Below are 15,035 nucleotides of genomic sequence, written 5' to 3' on the forward strand. Positions count from 1 at the left end.
GGCAGAGGCTTTGTGCAGCAGCACTGGATTTGTGCATGCGTTTTCTGTTGTTGCTTTGTTCCTGCATCATGTTGTGGTTTTCTTCCTCTCTGGCTAGCCTTAATATTTATCCACCAGATCCAGGATGCTTAGGGTAGATTTTTCTAATACTCTGGCTTTTAATGGGGGAAAATGAAGCTGTGGATGTGCACCTACCTTCAAGTCTTTGTGTTCCTCTCTGCCCTGGAGTGCAGTAGTAGAGAGGAAAGGGTTTTTTTTTACAAAAAACTAGAAAATGCAGTGGTGTCATCCATGTACATTTATGCTCCTGCAGAGCCATACTTTGTATTTGCAGCAGAAAGGAGGAAATCAGTGGGTGGGTTCCCCCCTACATCCTTGCTACCTTTCCCAAGGCACCCCAGAGAGCAGGAGGGTTCCTTCCCTTGGTATTTTGCTGCTGGTTCTTTGTTTAGCCAAGGCAGCAGAAGATGCAGAAGTGATGCCCACTTTGCTTGTTGCCAGGGGAGCAGCTTCTGCAAGGTGCTCTGGGCTCTGCTGCTCATCTCACTGGGTGCTCCTCAAACCCAGCACTGGTGTGGTGGGAAACTTGCCACCAAGTTTTAATCCTGGCCACCTGGTCCATGCAGTGTATTTTGTGACTGATGACAGGGGGGTTATTTTTAAAGAGTGGAGGAAGAGAGGGCAGATGGGTTTGGTTTGCTCCAACACTTGGAAAAAGGGAGGCTGTGGCCTGGTAGGACTGGAGCTGCTGGTTTAGCTAAATGGAGAACAAAATCTCAAGGCTTGCACGGGCAGGATTTCAGTCCCTTGGGTACCCCTACATCCTTGCCACCTTTCCCAAGGCACCAGGAGGGTTCCTTCCCTTGGTATTTTGCTGCTGGTTCTTTGTTCAGCCAAGGCAGCAGAAGATGCAGAAGTGATGCCCACTTTGCTTGGTGCCAGAGGAGCAGCTTCTGCAAGGTGCTCTGGGCTCTGCTGCTCATCTCACTGGGTGCTCCTCAAACCCAGCACTGGTGTGGTGGGAAACTTGCCACCAAGTTTTAATCCTGGCCACCTGGTCCATGCAGTGTATTTTGTGACTGATGACAGGGGGGTTATTTTTAAAGAGTGGAGGAAGAGAGGGCAGATGGGTTTGGTTTGCTCCAACACTTGGAAAAAGGGAGGCTGTGGCCTGGTAGGACTGGAGCTGCTGGTTTAGCTAAATGGAAAACAAAATCTCAAGGCTTGCACGGGCAGGATTTCAGTCCCTTGGGTACCAAAAGTTGGTTTAAACCTTGCTCTGGGGAGGTGTGGCTTTTCTAGCACATCTGTAGTTGGGGATGATGAGCAGTGGGATCAGTCCCACCGCTTTTGAGCCATCTTGGTGGTTCTGCCAAAAGAAGTTTTGTGAGTTCCTCTGATGAAAATCTTGCTGAGAATCAACCCCCCCTTTCTCCTCTCTCTTTTCCTAGGAGGCGAAGGGCAGAGTGGAGGTGGGCAGCAGACCGTGCAGCCATCGTCAGCCGCTGGAATTGGCTCCAAGCCCACGTCTCAGACCTGGAATACCGAATCCGGCAGCAAACGGATATTTACAAACAGATCAGAGCAAATAAGGTGAGGACCCAGAGGGACTTTGGATCCAGGGAATTTTGTTCCATCTGCCTCCCAATGGTTTGTTGGTTTTTTTTCAGTATGCAAAGTCTGATGTGTTGTTTGGGGGTTTTTTCCACTTGGATCTCTCAGAAAGCATCCTCCCTGGTTGTGGCTAACTGGAATGCTCTTTGGCATGGGCTGAGTGTGATTCTTCTCCCTGGTGGTAACACAAATAGAGCAATACCTGGCTTTAAAGTGACTCTTCAGGTGCTGAATAAACCCCTGACTTTTGCACGTGTGCTGCTGTTCTCCATTGTTGGAGCCTTTCTCTTTTTTAGTGGCTTTTTTGTCTTTTAAAACCCTTTTTGGGAGTAGCTGAAGATGGGGATAAGGAAGAACTTCACTGCTGGGAAAGGGAGGGATTTGTGGTGGAAGTTAAATTCAGATGCTGTCACACAGCACAGGTTTAAAATTGAGTCTGTATCCTAAAAAAAAAAGAGCATTTTTGGGTGCTGACCTTACTCTGTGGCAGGAATTGTTTTTTTTTCAGATGGTGGGAGAATGGGAGAGAGCAGAGAAGGGATGAGGAAGGAATTGTTACTGAGACTTGTTCAGGCATGCAGAGCTAAATGTCAGGCCTTGGAGGGAGGAATGTTTGGAGTTTGTGGCAAGAAGGCTCAGGGTATTACATCAACTTCCAGCTCCTCAGCAATTCAGGGTCCAGCAAAGGCTCTTCCCAGGTGCTCTGGGGGTGGTGATGAGAGAGGCTTCCAGGAGGGGAGAAAGCAGAGGCAGGGGAAGGAAGGTTGGACCTTTATGCAGCTATGTAGAAAAACAGGATAATTGAGTGAGGGAGGGCTATAAATGACTGGGTGGAAGAGCATGGCTTGCTGAACAGAATATATTGCTGAGATCAGAGCAAAAAAAAAAAAAGGCTTCTGGGAAGCAAACTGTTTGTCAAATTAATGAACCCATTTCAGAAAGAATTGCCTTCCTCCTGTCCCTATGTAAGCCAATCATGCAAGATGGTTTCTAAGTATAAAATACAAAACAACTAAATATTTGTATGTGAAAAGTCAAGTAATGGAGGAAATCAGAAAACTCATCTCATGAAATGGAAGATTCAGTGCTTGTCTCCAGATGATGACAGCTTGACAGGCTGGTGAAATGGCCTTCTGATGGCTACAGGCAGCCCATATGGTTTTATCTAAGGTTGCAGTCTCTAGGGCTGAAAGGAGAACATCACAGGATTGTGTCAAAAGTTAAAAAAAAAGTCCCCAGCTGAGGTTTCAGAAAACAGGATGTCATCTTTTTGGCTTTGTTCAAGCAAAAACTCATCTGCAGTAACCCAATGCCTGAATTTCAGACAGAACAAAGCCACTTGCAGTGACAGAAGAGTTCAGGTGTTGAGGTTCTGGTAGTGGATGTTCTGCTTAAACAAGAAAGGGAGTATCAAATATCCCAGCTTTCTGGTGGGACTTCATGGGCATCACTGCTTGCACCCAGTATTTTGCTGTCATTGAGATCCAAGATGCAACTTGTTCTGTTTTCATCAATGAAAAATTCAGGAATGTGCAGCAAAGCAGCTTGGGATGAGTACAGGAGGCAGGAGGGATGAGTACATCTTTCAGTCCTGCTGGAATTTGGCTCCAGATTGAACAAATTAAAGAACTTGTTAAAGAACAGTTAAAGAAATTGGAGACAACTTCTTTTCTTCATCAGCATCACCTAACTGGAGCTCATTTGGCCATCAGGAGGTTGAAGTGGAGCTGCTGCAGGAATTCAAAACTGCAATTCTCTTTTATTCATTATTGAGGTTAATTACCCGTGTCCATTAAGCTTTCCATCCCAGTGTACCCTCCAAGAAAACTTCATTGCCTTATCAAATCAAGAGCAGGCAAGTCAGAAATAACCCTCTCTTTTGAAGGCTACCTGGGTGTCTCAGCAGTAATTGTGTTTTCAGCACATTTGGATCAGCTCAGTTGGAGCCTGGTGAGATGTGGAGACAAACAACAAATCAGTGCTCAGAGTTAGCTGTGTTTTCTGGGGCTTAAAAATAGCAAGCTGTTGGGAGTTTGTCTTGGTTTGGAAAAGTGTGTGCAGTTCATTGTAAAAGACCTGGATGTCCTTTAAAGGTGGTTTTGTGTCTTTTCCCAAGTGTACTTTTCTTGGGTCTTTTTGGGGTGGGTTGGGACAAGGTGCTGGGTTCCCCCAGGCAGAATCTTCCCACACCTCCCAGCACGTGTGGGTGGCAGAATCTCCCTGTTTGCAAAGGAACAGACAACATTTTTTTTTTCTCTGTCCCTTTCAAAGTTTCACTCTTAAATAAAATAAGAGATAAATAAAGGTGAAGGGTTCCTGAGGAATTCTGTGCAGGTTGAAATCCAGCGACCAAAAACTCCTTAAAAATAAGGTTGGTTTTGCACATGGTCTCTGCAGACTCAGGTCCAGCTTGTTCCCAGAGCATCCCAGATGGGTTCCCTGGGTTCCCTTGGAGCTTTTGGTCTGATGTGTGTGCAGCTTGTCCCCTGGGGAGGGCTGTGCTCTGCTCAGGGCTGCTGAGTCAAGAGAAACCCGTGATGGGAAGGGTGGGGTGGGAGTTAGGAGGAGCTTCTTGCTGGAAGAATTTGCAGCTCTGGCATGGGTTTCCTGTGTCTGCAGTGCTTTGTGGGGCTTAGGGCATGGTAAGAGAGGCTGCTGTCCCCTCTGCAGGGCTGTTGAGGACACTCAATATCTTCCTGATGTGCCTTAATGTGTGTCAGTCCCCTTCCTTGCCCATTAGTCCCTTGGCAGAAGCTGCTGACTGTTACAGGACTGGGAGATATCTGAGATCTATCTCTGTATCTGTCTCTAGCTGAGACCTGTATGACAGACTTCTCATTAATACCATAATTAGTGTTAAAAATAGAAGCAGCAAACTTGCCCATAAATATTGGAGGGAGCCTTCCTTTTTCCTTTGGTGAAAAGCAGGTTTTGTGTGACCTTGGACGTGCTGCTCCTTTCCTGTTCCATAAAGGGAGTTGGAAATTTGATGTTGCCCTTCTGAATCCTCTGTGTTATCCAGAAGTGTAAAAACAAAGGAGATTTAAAACCCTCAGAAGCAAAGCAGAGAGCACAAAGCTCTAGTTGGAAGGTGGCATCCAAGCTGCAGGTCCATAGGGGCTGTCTGAGGACCAGGAGCAGGGAAGGAGGAGTGATGGGCACGGTGGGTTTGGACAGGGCAGCTTCTGTATGAGAGCCCAAACCCAAATCTGACACAGGATTTCAGCATTTTTTCAGCATTTCAGCATTACCTCTGCTTCAAAGTCACCAGTAAAGGGACCTTACTTGTAAAATATACCCACAGTACAGAGAATTAATTACTGCTCCTTCCAGAGCAGCTCCCTTCATCCTCTTCCTTTAAACTGAAGTCTGTGGTGGTTTTTTTCTGTTCCTGATGCCCATCCTTCCCCATCTTACATGCTGAGCAAAAGCAGAAGCCCAAATGCTTCCTGGATTGTCAAAAAGCAGCAGTTGCCTTGGTTCCAATTTTACATTCAGTCTCAGATTCTCCCTTTTTCATGTCCCCTGACACCTGACATCTGGAGGTGACCAAGCTCTTTGCTGAAGGATGGTGAAATGTGATGAGTTGCCCTCAGAGAGGGATCTTTTAAGAGCAGAGGGAAAAAACAGCAATATTTTAATTGAGTTTCAAGACTCTCAGCCACTGAACATCCTTCTGGACTATCAGAAAACTCTGGGAAGTCCTCGTCATGTTTATTCTAAGTTTATTCCTTATTGCTGGGCAGAGGCCAACATGCAGTTGCATTTAGTTTATGAACTGCTTTTAAATAAAGTATTTCTGAACTCTGGGCTATCATTACCTTCCTGGAAAGCTGCTGATGTAGAGAAGGTGAGGTCAAGGTGTAAGATGAGCCTGATGAGTGACTTCCATGGCCACGTGCCTTCACATCAGTCATGTAAGATTTGACTTCGTGGACTTTGAGGGAAGCATTTTAGCTCTCTCTTCTTTCCAGATAACATGCCAGCTTCCCATCCAGTCTCACTTTCTTGTGACACACCATGCAACCTCCAAAATTGTTTTCAGCTGACTGATTTACCTGTTCTTCATCACCTCTTCCCATAGTTCCTCCTTTGACCAAATGCAAACTTGTTCTTGTCTTAATCCTTCTTGTGGACTGTATTCATAGCCTGTAGGTTTCCCCACCTCTTTAATCCCTTGCACATTTTAGCCTGCCTGGTTATAATACAGCTCAGAATAGGCATAATCTTCATGATTTTATGTTACATTGTCCTTCAGAGAGAAAGCAGTCCTGCCTTGGGAGTGAGCATCACTTCAAGTAAACCATAAACAGCACAACATATGTTAAGGCTGATAAATCAGTTCTCTGCCACTCTGCTTTGTCTCACTGGGTTCCTAGCAGTGGCTTATTTATCAGTGGTTGTCTTTTTTCTCTCTTTTTTTTTTTAATTTTGTGAATATCACTTCTTTGGAGGGGGAAAAAAAAAAATCTGCTCAGGGTAACAAGTTTGTCAGTTCTTGGCACCTGCTCAGAAGGGGTTTGCTTGGCTCTGGCAGGCAAGTTCTACTTGGTACTCTGCAAGCAGTGGTTTCCTGCTCTCTGCTGCAGCAAAATCTCTGGGGTTCTGCTGGCACACAGCTCCTGGGATGCAGGAGGAGGGGAAGGGCTGGGAGGAGGGCCTAGCAGCAGCTTTCAGCAGTTTTGCCCAAGATTCTGTTATGAATGGGCTTCAAGGCATGTGATCTGGCTGCAGCCACTCTCCTTCCCCTTCCCAGTTCACTGCAGATGGCAGGAAAATCCAAGCAGCAGGAGATTTGGTTTGGCATCTGGAAAACACAGTGGGGGATGAAGCCTTGCTGGGCAGTGGGTGCAATTTCTGGGGGATTGGTGGGTGCAGAATTCCCTTGCTGAGACTGAAGGACTCACAGTTAATTCCTCTTTCCTTCCCTCTTTTCCAGGGGCTGATAGTTCTTGGGGAAGCATCACCCCCTGATCCTGCAGTAGATGATGCATCCCATCCCCTTAGTGCTGAAGTGAAGCTGGAACCTGGGGCTGAGAGGCTGGTAAGTGCCAGCAGCAGAACTGGCTGGGTCCAGCTGCTTCTCCTTCATGGATTTGGGGTTGGGGAAGGTTCCTCCTTCCAGGTGAGGTGGAAGGAGATGCTCAAACCATGGGCCTGGCAGAAAAGGAGCTGACTGGGGGAATTGCTGAGCTCTGCAGCTCCCACCCCCACCCCTTCCAGGTTACTTTGGGGTTAATAAACGATAGGATTTAAACACCTTTTAGAAGAGAGTTCCTTGGGGTATCTTTTTAATATGCATGAGCATTTTGTGAAGCTTCAAAATCCTAACTAATCCTTTCCCTCTAGCACAAAAAAAAAAAAAAAAAAGGAACTCAAACTGAGAGCAGCACAATTAGCAAAGGCTTCTGAAGATGTGGCTATTAATATCTGCTTGAGTGCTACCCCTTGGAAGGGGAACTAATGATTTCAGTGAGATGCACTGGAAACTATGCAGAGTGCCAGGTATTTATTATTTAATGCAGAAATGTAGGCCAGAGTCTGAAGGCTTGATAGTACTGCACAGCCTGGCTGTGATTCCTTGGGATCCTGTGGGAATCACTGACGTCGAAAAATCAAGGATTTTGAAGTTGTGGTGGAGTACTAAGAGAAGGGTGGTCCCAACGTGCCAAGCTGCAGCACTTTTCTGTCCTGCTGCTGCTGTGTTTGGGGAGGAACAGAGCTTGACTGCACCAGGAGGGCTTGGGTTTCCTAGCCCAATAGTCAGTGTAGTTGATAAGACTAAAAAAATGAACTAGAAGTGACTGCAAAATGATTTCTCCTGTCACTGGGAAGACTTTGTCAGAGTTTTCCCCAAATTGAATGATACTCTGAAACACTGTGAAGGTTTTGATTAAGGCTGGGGCCACAAAGGGGGATGTTAGAAGTGATTGTAATAAGATGACTCCTTGCTTGACACTGGTTTGCAGATGTGTGTTTGGAATGTCAGTCTTTAATTTGCAGATCAAAACACTGCTGTGCAGGGGGGTACAGGGTTTGCTCAGGAGGAGCTGGTGGCTGAGGAGTGGAGCTGGGATGCCAGGGGCTGCTGCAGATCCTGGTTGAATCCCAGGCATCAGGCAGTGTCTGGAGTTGAGCAGTGATGTCCCTCTGTCCTGTGGGTTTCCCCCCTTTCATTCTTTAACCCTAAAAGTGCTCAGGGAATAATCAGTGCAGTGCCAGCCTGCTCCAGCTCACTTCAGAAACAGCACTGAGGAGCTGGCTGTTAGTTGGGAGCTAATCTGGACATGGCAGGCTGATAAAGGAGATAAATCCTCAAATTGAACAATGCTAGGAAGAAGAGTTTCTTCCTTTTCTGTTGACATCAATATTTATCTGACAGGAGTGTGTTTTCAAGCTGGGAATCTGCAGATGGAAGGGCTGGGACTCACCTGGCTCTTCCCTACACACTCAAGACTGTTTTTGTGTCCTTCCAAAATCATCACATTACCCCTTTTTTTACCTTGTCCCACACAAGGACAAGACCCTTGTCCTCCTGCAGATCTTGGAGATACCAGTGACACAAATAATAGATGCTGAGAGCAGTGAAGAACAAGACTCCAGGTGTAAAGCAGGCTGTAGGATCCTAGGTGCCACCTTTTTGGCTACTCCTTGCCACCTTGGTGAGTGACTCCTCCCAAAACCAACTTTTTATTCCTTTTCACACATTGCTGCTGGTGGCCATGCACATCACTGGGTGCTGCCCACTCCTCTGCAGCATTGCTGGAGGTGTCAGAAACATTGCCTCTGGGCATCCTGCTTCTACACCCTGCTGCAGGAGGGGTTGTGCTTAATTCAACTTGCTCATCAGGGTGGGGTGGTGAGTCAGGCAGAGCCTTGATCTGCTCCAAGCCAGAGATGAGCCCAGAGACCATTTACAGTCACTTCCAGTTCATTTTTTTGATCTGTATCAACTGTTTCTGAAGTGAGCTGGAGCAGGCTGGCACTGCACTGATTATTCCCTGAGCACTTTTAGGGTTAAAGAATGAAAGGGGGAAACCCACAGGACAGAGGGACATCACTGCTCAACTCCAGACACTGCCTGATGCCTGGGATTCAACCAGGATCTGCAGCAGCCCCTGGCATCCCAGCTCCACTCCTCAGCCACCAGCTCCTCCTGAGCAAACCCTGTACCCCCCTGCACAGCAGTGTTTTGATCTGCAAATTAAAGATTGACATTCCAAACACACATCTGCAAACCAGTGTCAAGCAAGGAGTCATCTTATTACAATCACTTCTAACATCCCCCTTTGTGGTCCCAGCCTTAATCAAAACCTTCACAGTGTTTCAGAGTATCATTCAATTTGGGGAAAACTCTGACAAAGTCTTCCCAGTGACAGGAGAAATCATTTTGCAGTCACTTCTAGTTCATTTTTTTAGTCTTATCAACTACACTGACTTTTGGGCTAGGAAGCCCAAGCCCTCCTGGTGCAGTCAAGCTCTGTTCCTCCCCAAACACAGCAGCAGCAGGACAGAAAAGTGCTGCAGCTTGGCAGCAGGAGTTTGAGCCACTTTGGGACCACCCAGTGTCTTAGGGCTCTTATTGGAAGGGTATTTCTTGGGCCTCACCTGGAGAGGTGCTGATCATTTTGGCACTCTTTGGGTTGCTTAGAATTAGGCTTTTTTTGTCTTTTTTCCTTTGTTTTCCTGTCTCTAAACTGGCAGAATGAGAGAGAAGGCCACAATCTGCTCCCTTTTTTGGCTCTCATCCCTGAGTACCTCCCTTTGGCCAGCCTGAGTGCAGGATACGTGTCCTTAGGCATGGGCTTGAGATGTGGGATGTTGCTGATAATCCCTAGGAGGAGCTAATCCTTCCATCAGATGAGGGAAGGGATCTGCAGAGAAGCCTGGGAAATGTCTATTGGGAACTGGAAGCTCAGAATGTGAATCAATATTTTTGCCTGAAGATGGGAAGAACATGGAAACCCTGAAGAAAATAACCTGGCTGTTGGTTGATTGGTTGTATTGCTTGGGAGTGCACTTACAGTTTTTAATAATAAATGAGAGAAGATTGTGATGGAATGTCTTGGGAAAGCTTCTCCCTGGTTTGGATTTAGTGGTGGATGAAAGGCTAGAGCCTGCCCAGTTTTTTGGGGACTTTTTTTGGAATATGGGGGACTTCCCTGGGGTTGAGACATGATTGCTGCCAGTGCTCAGCTTCTCCACTGCCATGAGAGCCCCTGGTAGTCTGCAGGCTCCTGATTGTCTGGTGAAGCTTTGACCCACTCCAATAGTCTGAGCTGTCCTAAAGACTTGGACTTCCAGACCCCATGTACCCAAAACCTGGAGAAGAGCTCAGGCTGGAGCATCAATGCAGTCCTGGTGGGATGAACACCCCTTTGGATCCCATCCTGCCTGCCCAGCCAGCCCTGGAGGAAAGATGTATCCAGGAGGAGCTGGTGTAAGAGGTCTGGATGCTGGAGATGTCAGTTTGGGCTGTTCTGCTCATTTCCCCCATTGCTCATCTCAGAGCTCATCTCCCACCCTTCTTCAGTGGGATAAGATGAGCCTGAGTTTTTCCTGCTCAATTTATGGCTTTATCCTTCCCAGCATCTCTGCAAGAAGCAGAGGAGTGGTCACCCTCTCTCCCTCTTAAACCCCCAAGCTGAAGACAGCACTTGCAGAAGATATTTCTTCCTTCAAGACCCTTTGTGGAGAAGAAAATAAATAACCCTCTTTCAAAAGAGCTTCTGAGTCATGGGTACCCCCCCTTCCTGAACCGTGGGTGCCTCGGGAGGAGGTGTCATGTGAAGGCTCAGCTTTGCCAAACCTCTGGAAAGCAGGGGGAAAAAAAACCATTCAACTCCTGCACCCATTCCACCTCCCCAGGGTGCCACTTTCTCCTTGCATCCAGATCTTTGCCCCCAGCATCAGAGATGAGCCCATGGAGGCTGCTCCTGTCCCTGCTCCCTCCCTGGGAGAAACATCTGGGGGTTTTTGGGGGGTTTTGGGGTTCTTTTTATAGTAGAAATGTATAGCAAAGTTCCTCAAACAGGCACCAGGCAGAAGCTGTGAATGCATTGGTAGAAATTCCTCTTCCCTGGGTGAGTCAGGTTCTGCTCATGTGGAAACTCTTAGTCCAGCATCACCATAGCCTGATTTTAGTTGTTCATGAAGTTGGGGGGAATGATGGCAGAGAAGATTTTAATCATGCTTTTCAGAGGGTGTGTGACAAGCCTGGGGGCTGGCCAGCCACCTATGGAGATAAATCAGAATAAACCTTTTATTTGGGGGGGGTCTTTTTTACTACCATGTGAATCTCCCCACTCCCTTTGTGTGCACCAGGGGGAAACCCAGCTAGAGAGAGATGGAAGAAAGGAAATTTAACCCTGGGAAGGAGGAGGAGGAGGAGGAGTGTGTCTGAAAGCAAAACCAAAGGGCTGCAAGGATGAGACTGGGGGTGAGGAGTGCCAGGGGTATGAAAATCCAGACTGTGCTGGCACCTGCAGGAATGTCACTGGCAGGAGGTACAAAGCCAAGGTGTCCTTGGGAGCTGCAGGAATTGCCAAATCCAGGGGGATTTGTATTTCAGACCTAAGGCAGAAGCAATGGAGGTAGCTGGGTGTCTTCAGCTTAGTTTTTTGCCTTCCTTTCCTCTGCCCAAAAGGTGTTTCCAGCTTTGTGTTTATCAGGCAGTTTCACTTCATGGGGTTGGCCTGCTTCAACCCAAACCCCCAGCTCATGTGCATACTCATTTACAAACCTTTTTAAAAGGCTGTTTGGACTCTGTTTGCACAGGTCTTGACTTAAAATGCAAATGCAGTTTTGCAAGTCTGTTCTCCTCTCCCTCTTCCCTCCCCTTTGCCCCCAAACTGCTCAGACAGGAGCTTGCAGCTCAACATCAAACTGCAGAAGCTGCCTGCAAGCTTTACAGGTGGTCAGGAACTTGTTTGAATTATTGAGGAAAAAAATACTAAAAAACCTCCTTAAAGACCTCAGCCTTTCATGCTCCTCTGGGGTTGCCTGAGGGGAACTGAGGTCCTTTGGTTCCTTGTGCCCCAGAGCTGCTCCTTAGGTCTCCAATCTCATAGTGACTTCTGAATCCTTATTTTCAAGTCCTGTGTGGAAACCCCATGGCTGTGGTGCAGAATTCTCAAGTAGAAACTGGAAATGCCAAAGTCATGGCTATTTAAGGAGCCTTTTTAATGAATTTATCATCTTTCTTATCCTTCCTTAGAGTGTTCCTGGATCCCAGCCACTAGAGAACTTGGGAATTTCTGCTGCAAATACTCTTGAATCCCATCCCACCAAGCCCTGTGGAGCACCAAGACCTGTCAATGGAGTTATTAACACGTAAGCTGCTTGCATATTATGGGAAAAGGTTGATTTTTGTGATCTTGACAAAGTCCTGTCAGAATCTGGTCGGTTGTAACCAGGTTGGTAATGGGATAAAAAGTATTTTTGAAAAAGGATGGTAGGAGATGATGCTTGGAAACAGTTTGGAGGCAGAATTCTTGCTTGAGGTTTTCTGCTGCATTGTTTTTCTGAAAATGGTATTAAACTGAGCTGTGTTTACATGAAGCAGCCCTGCAGGCAGTCATGCAGTGAGCGTGTTCAAAACTGTTTCTTCCTGGGTATTTTAATACACTTGCAAATTCTTGTGATTCCAAAGGCACCCAGTGGCCTGCTCAGAATCACTTTGCACATAGTACCTGTAACCACTGGCCCACTTTTCTTGGAGATACTCAGCAACCTAAATCCCCCTGATCTGGGAGCAAGACTTTATTTAAATTCTTTGTTTCTTCAGGCTGTTTTTCTCGAGGAAGTCTTGAAGTGAGTTAAATGAAACAAGTGAAAGAAACTCTCCTGTGCTGCACGATGATTTCAGGGTGAACCTCTTGAAAACCCTTGAGCATGTGGTGTTCCAGAGTTCCTGGTACTGGTTGGAAAAGCATTTCCAGCACCATTGCACTTGCTCTAGTACCTTGAGGAGGTGCAAGCAAGTGGAGAAAGCACTGATCAGCTAAATCACTGCTACAGCTCCAACTCTGCCAGAGCCCTTTGTGTGCCTGAAGCCTTTGAATGGTTTGCATTTTCAGAAGTGAAACACTTCTAAACAAGTAAAAGGTTTGTAAATGAAGGAGCTGGGCTTGGATTTAGTGGCTGGCAGTGGGGTATTGGTGCCATGGGATGCTGCACCTGGGCAGGGAAATCCTTTTATGTTAAATGGAAAAGTTAATGTGGAGATTACACCTTCTGGGGTCACTGCTGGGAGTTGGTAGAGGTGTCATCATCAAATGTTCATCACAATCAAGTTTACATCTAGGTAAATATTTTTTTCTACAAGTTGTCTGCCTTGTGCTCTCTGGCATTTAGATTCACTACAATCTGTTAAGATCCCCTGAACTGTAATTTTGAGGGGAAGATCAACTCTTGAAAGAGTTTTTAAAGAGATCTCTCTCTTAAAAGAAAGAGATTAAAGCTGCTCAGGGGCGGAGTGGCTTTGGTCTTGCTCTGTGTCCAGCTTCACATGCTGCTTTTGTTCAGAACTTCCAGATATTTTATCAAAAGGTTCAGTGGTGGCAGGGTGGCCAAAGTAAAAGAAAAAAATGAGAGTTGGCTTAATAAAAAAACTACTGCTTCATGAAACTACAGTGCTTTAAACTCAACTAGAGGCTTCGACTCCTGAACCTGGTTGGGATCGCTGGTAACGTTGGATGCTGGAACGAGTAACAATGTCCTGTCTTCTCTTTTCCTCTTGGGCAGTCTTCAGCCTGGCCTGGCAGAACATTCTCAGGGAGATGGCCAGGAAGCTGAGGAGCTCTTGCATAAAAAGCAAAGGCTGAACATGGTTTCCTCATCTTGGGATGGAACGTGTGTGGCAGCTCGGACTCGCCCCGTGCTGAGCTGTAAGAAGCGACGACTTGTTCGACCCAGCAGCATTATGCCCCTTTCCAAAAAGGTCAGTACTGGTGGTTTGGGACAGTCTTGAGCTAAAGTTCCACACCCAAAAGCCTGGTGAGCTCCTGATGGGTGTTGGTCCAGTGGGATTTTGAGCTCCTGATGGGATTTTGTGCTTTGCATGAAAAGATCTCTCCGGTCGGGGAATGTTTGTGGTTCTTAAGAGGGGAAAAGTGATGGGGGAGGGAGAAGAGGACAGTGAGGCTTCAAAGTCTGCTGAAGAAAAGCAGAAATAAAGGAGAAGCTTTTAATTTGTTGGGAGACTGATTTACTGTCATTGGAGAGGGGAAAAAACCCACTCTGATGTGGGTTTTCTTGGCTAAAATCAAGCAGCCTGAGGTGAACTTAAGGCCAGGTAGTTCAAGGGAGTTCCAGTTCTTGGGTAGGACTGAGAAGTCAGGTAGCAGGAAATCTTAGCTCCAAGCACAGGAATTAACACAGCCCCAGGAACTTGCTGCTACTTGCTCAAAGAAAAATTACAATTGTGTGACCAGGCATATGTGGGATGTTTTGCAGAAGGGCTGCCAAGGTGATGGTGTTCACTTCTGCTGCTGCTGTTTGGAAATCACTGAACACTCTGACTCTGTTCTTGGCTTTGGTTTTTTGGTTTTATTTTAACTTATCCTATACTCCACTCCACATAGCCTCCCCTTGTCCCTTTGCAGAACTTATTTCAGTGGAAATATAATTTATTTCCTGGATGGGGGATGGCAGTGCTTCATTCATTTAAATTCCTCTTAGGAATGCCATAAAGTGTCAGTTGGAGGAGAGCTAGAAATGGAGGGAATAAGGACATTTTTTTTGTGCATGGAGCTCTCAGATGGCAAAAATCCACTTACCTTTGAGTCTGAGTGTATCAATTCAAGCCTGACCACAAGGTTTTGGGGCTTTTCATTTCATTTTGGGGCATTTCATTGGGGCACATCCAGTGATTCAAGAAAAAACTGAGTGATGGTTAAGTCATGGTCCAGAAATACCACTGACCACACTCTCCCATCTAACACAAAGAGGTCATGAGTTGCTGTGTTCAGAAATGATAACTTCAGAGCTCACTGTTTCAGTAGAGCTCATCCATAACTGTGCCTGATGTTCTACAGAACCTGAATACATCATCACTTGGAAGTTTTAAGAGATGTCTCATGGGAAAGAAAAGCAGCTTAAAGGCTTGGATGTGTCTGGAGCCCATTGGGTCAGCTCCCTGCATCACTCCAGCAGCTCTTCCTCAAGTGGGAAAGTTGATGTGGGAATTCTTAATGCAGTCATGAGGCTGATTTTGCACAGAGGACCCATTTATTTTGGCTCCTGGACTTTTGGTGGTATTTTCCTCTCCATTTGGTGCACCCATTTTTTGGGAAACATCTGCCAAGAACTGGGTGCAGCTCTCCAGAGTGTCAGGATTACACCTCCTGGGTCTTGCCATCCTGTTTATAAAGCCCCATGGGGTGTTAATTCTCAGCAGTGGTACAACACTGCTGATTCAT

The 15,035-nt window shown here is 46.5% G+C and overlaps 1 protein-coding gene across 4 annotated transcripts in view; it reads left to right on the top strand.

Moving 5' to 3' along the window:
- The window catches only part of KANSL1 (KAT8 regulatory NSL complex subunit 1), a 105,210-nt gene that overhangs the window by 75,370 nt on the left and 14,805 nt on the right, over window positions 1-15,035 (top strand). For all 4 annotated transcript variants that reach the window (XM_030466100.1, XM_030466099.1, XM_030466101.1 and 1 more), the window contains exons 3-6: window positions 1,452-1,593; window positions 6,554-6,658; window positions 11,831-11,946; window positions 13,360-13,555. In XM_030466100.1, the coding sequence (XP_030321960.1) occupies window positions 1,452-1,593; window positions 6,554-6,658; window positions 11,831-11,946; window positions 13,360-13,555 (559 nt within the window). The remainder of the gene's footprint in view (window positions 1-1,451; window positions 1,594-6,553; window positions 6,659-11,830; window positions 11,947-13,359; window positions 13,556-15,035) is intronic.

Source organism: Calypte anna, chromosome 27 (assembly GCF_003957555.1).
Source record: "Calypte anna isolate BGI_N300 chromosome 27, bCalAnn1_v1.p, whole genome shotgun sequence".
NCBI lineage: Eukaryota > Metazoa > Chordata > Aves > Apodiformes > Trochilidae > Calypte > Calypte anna.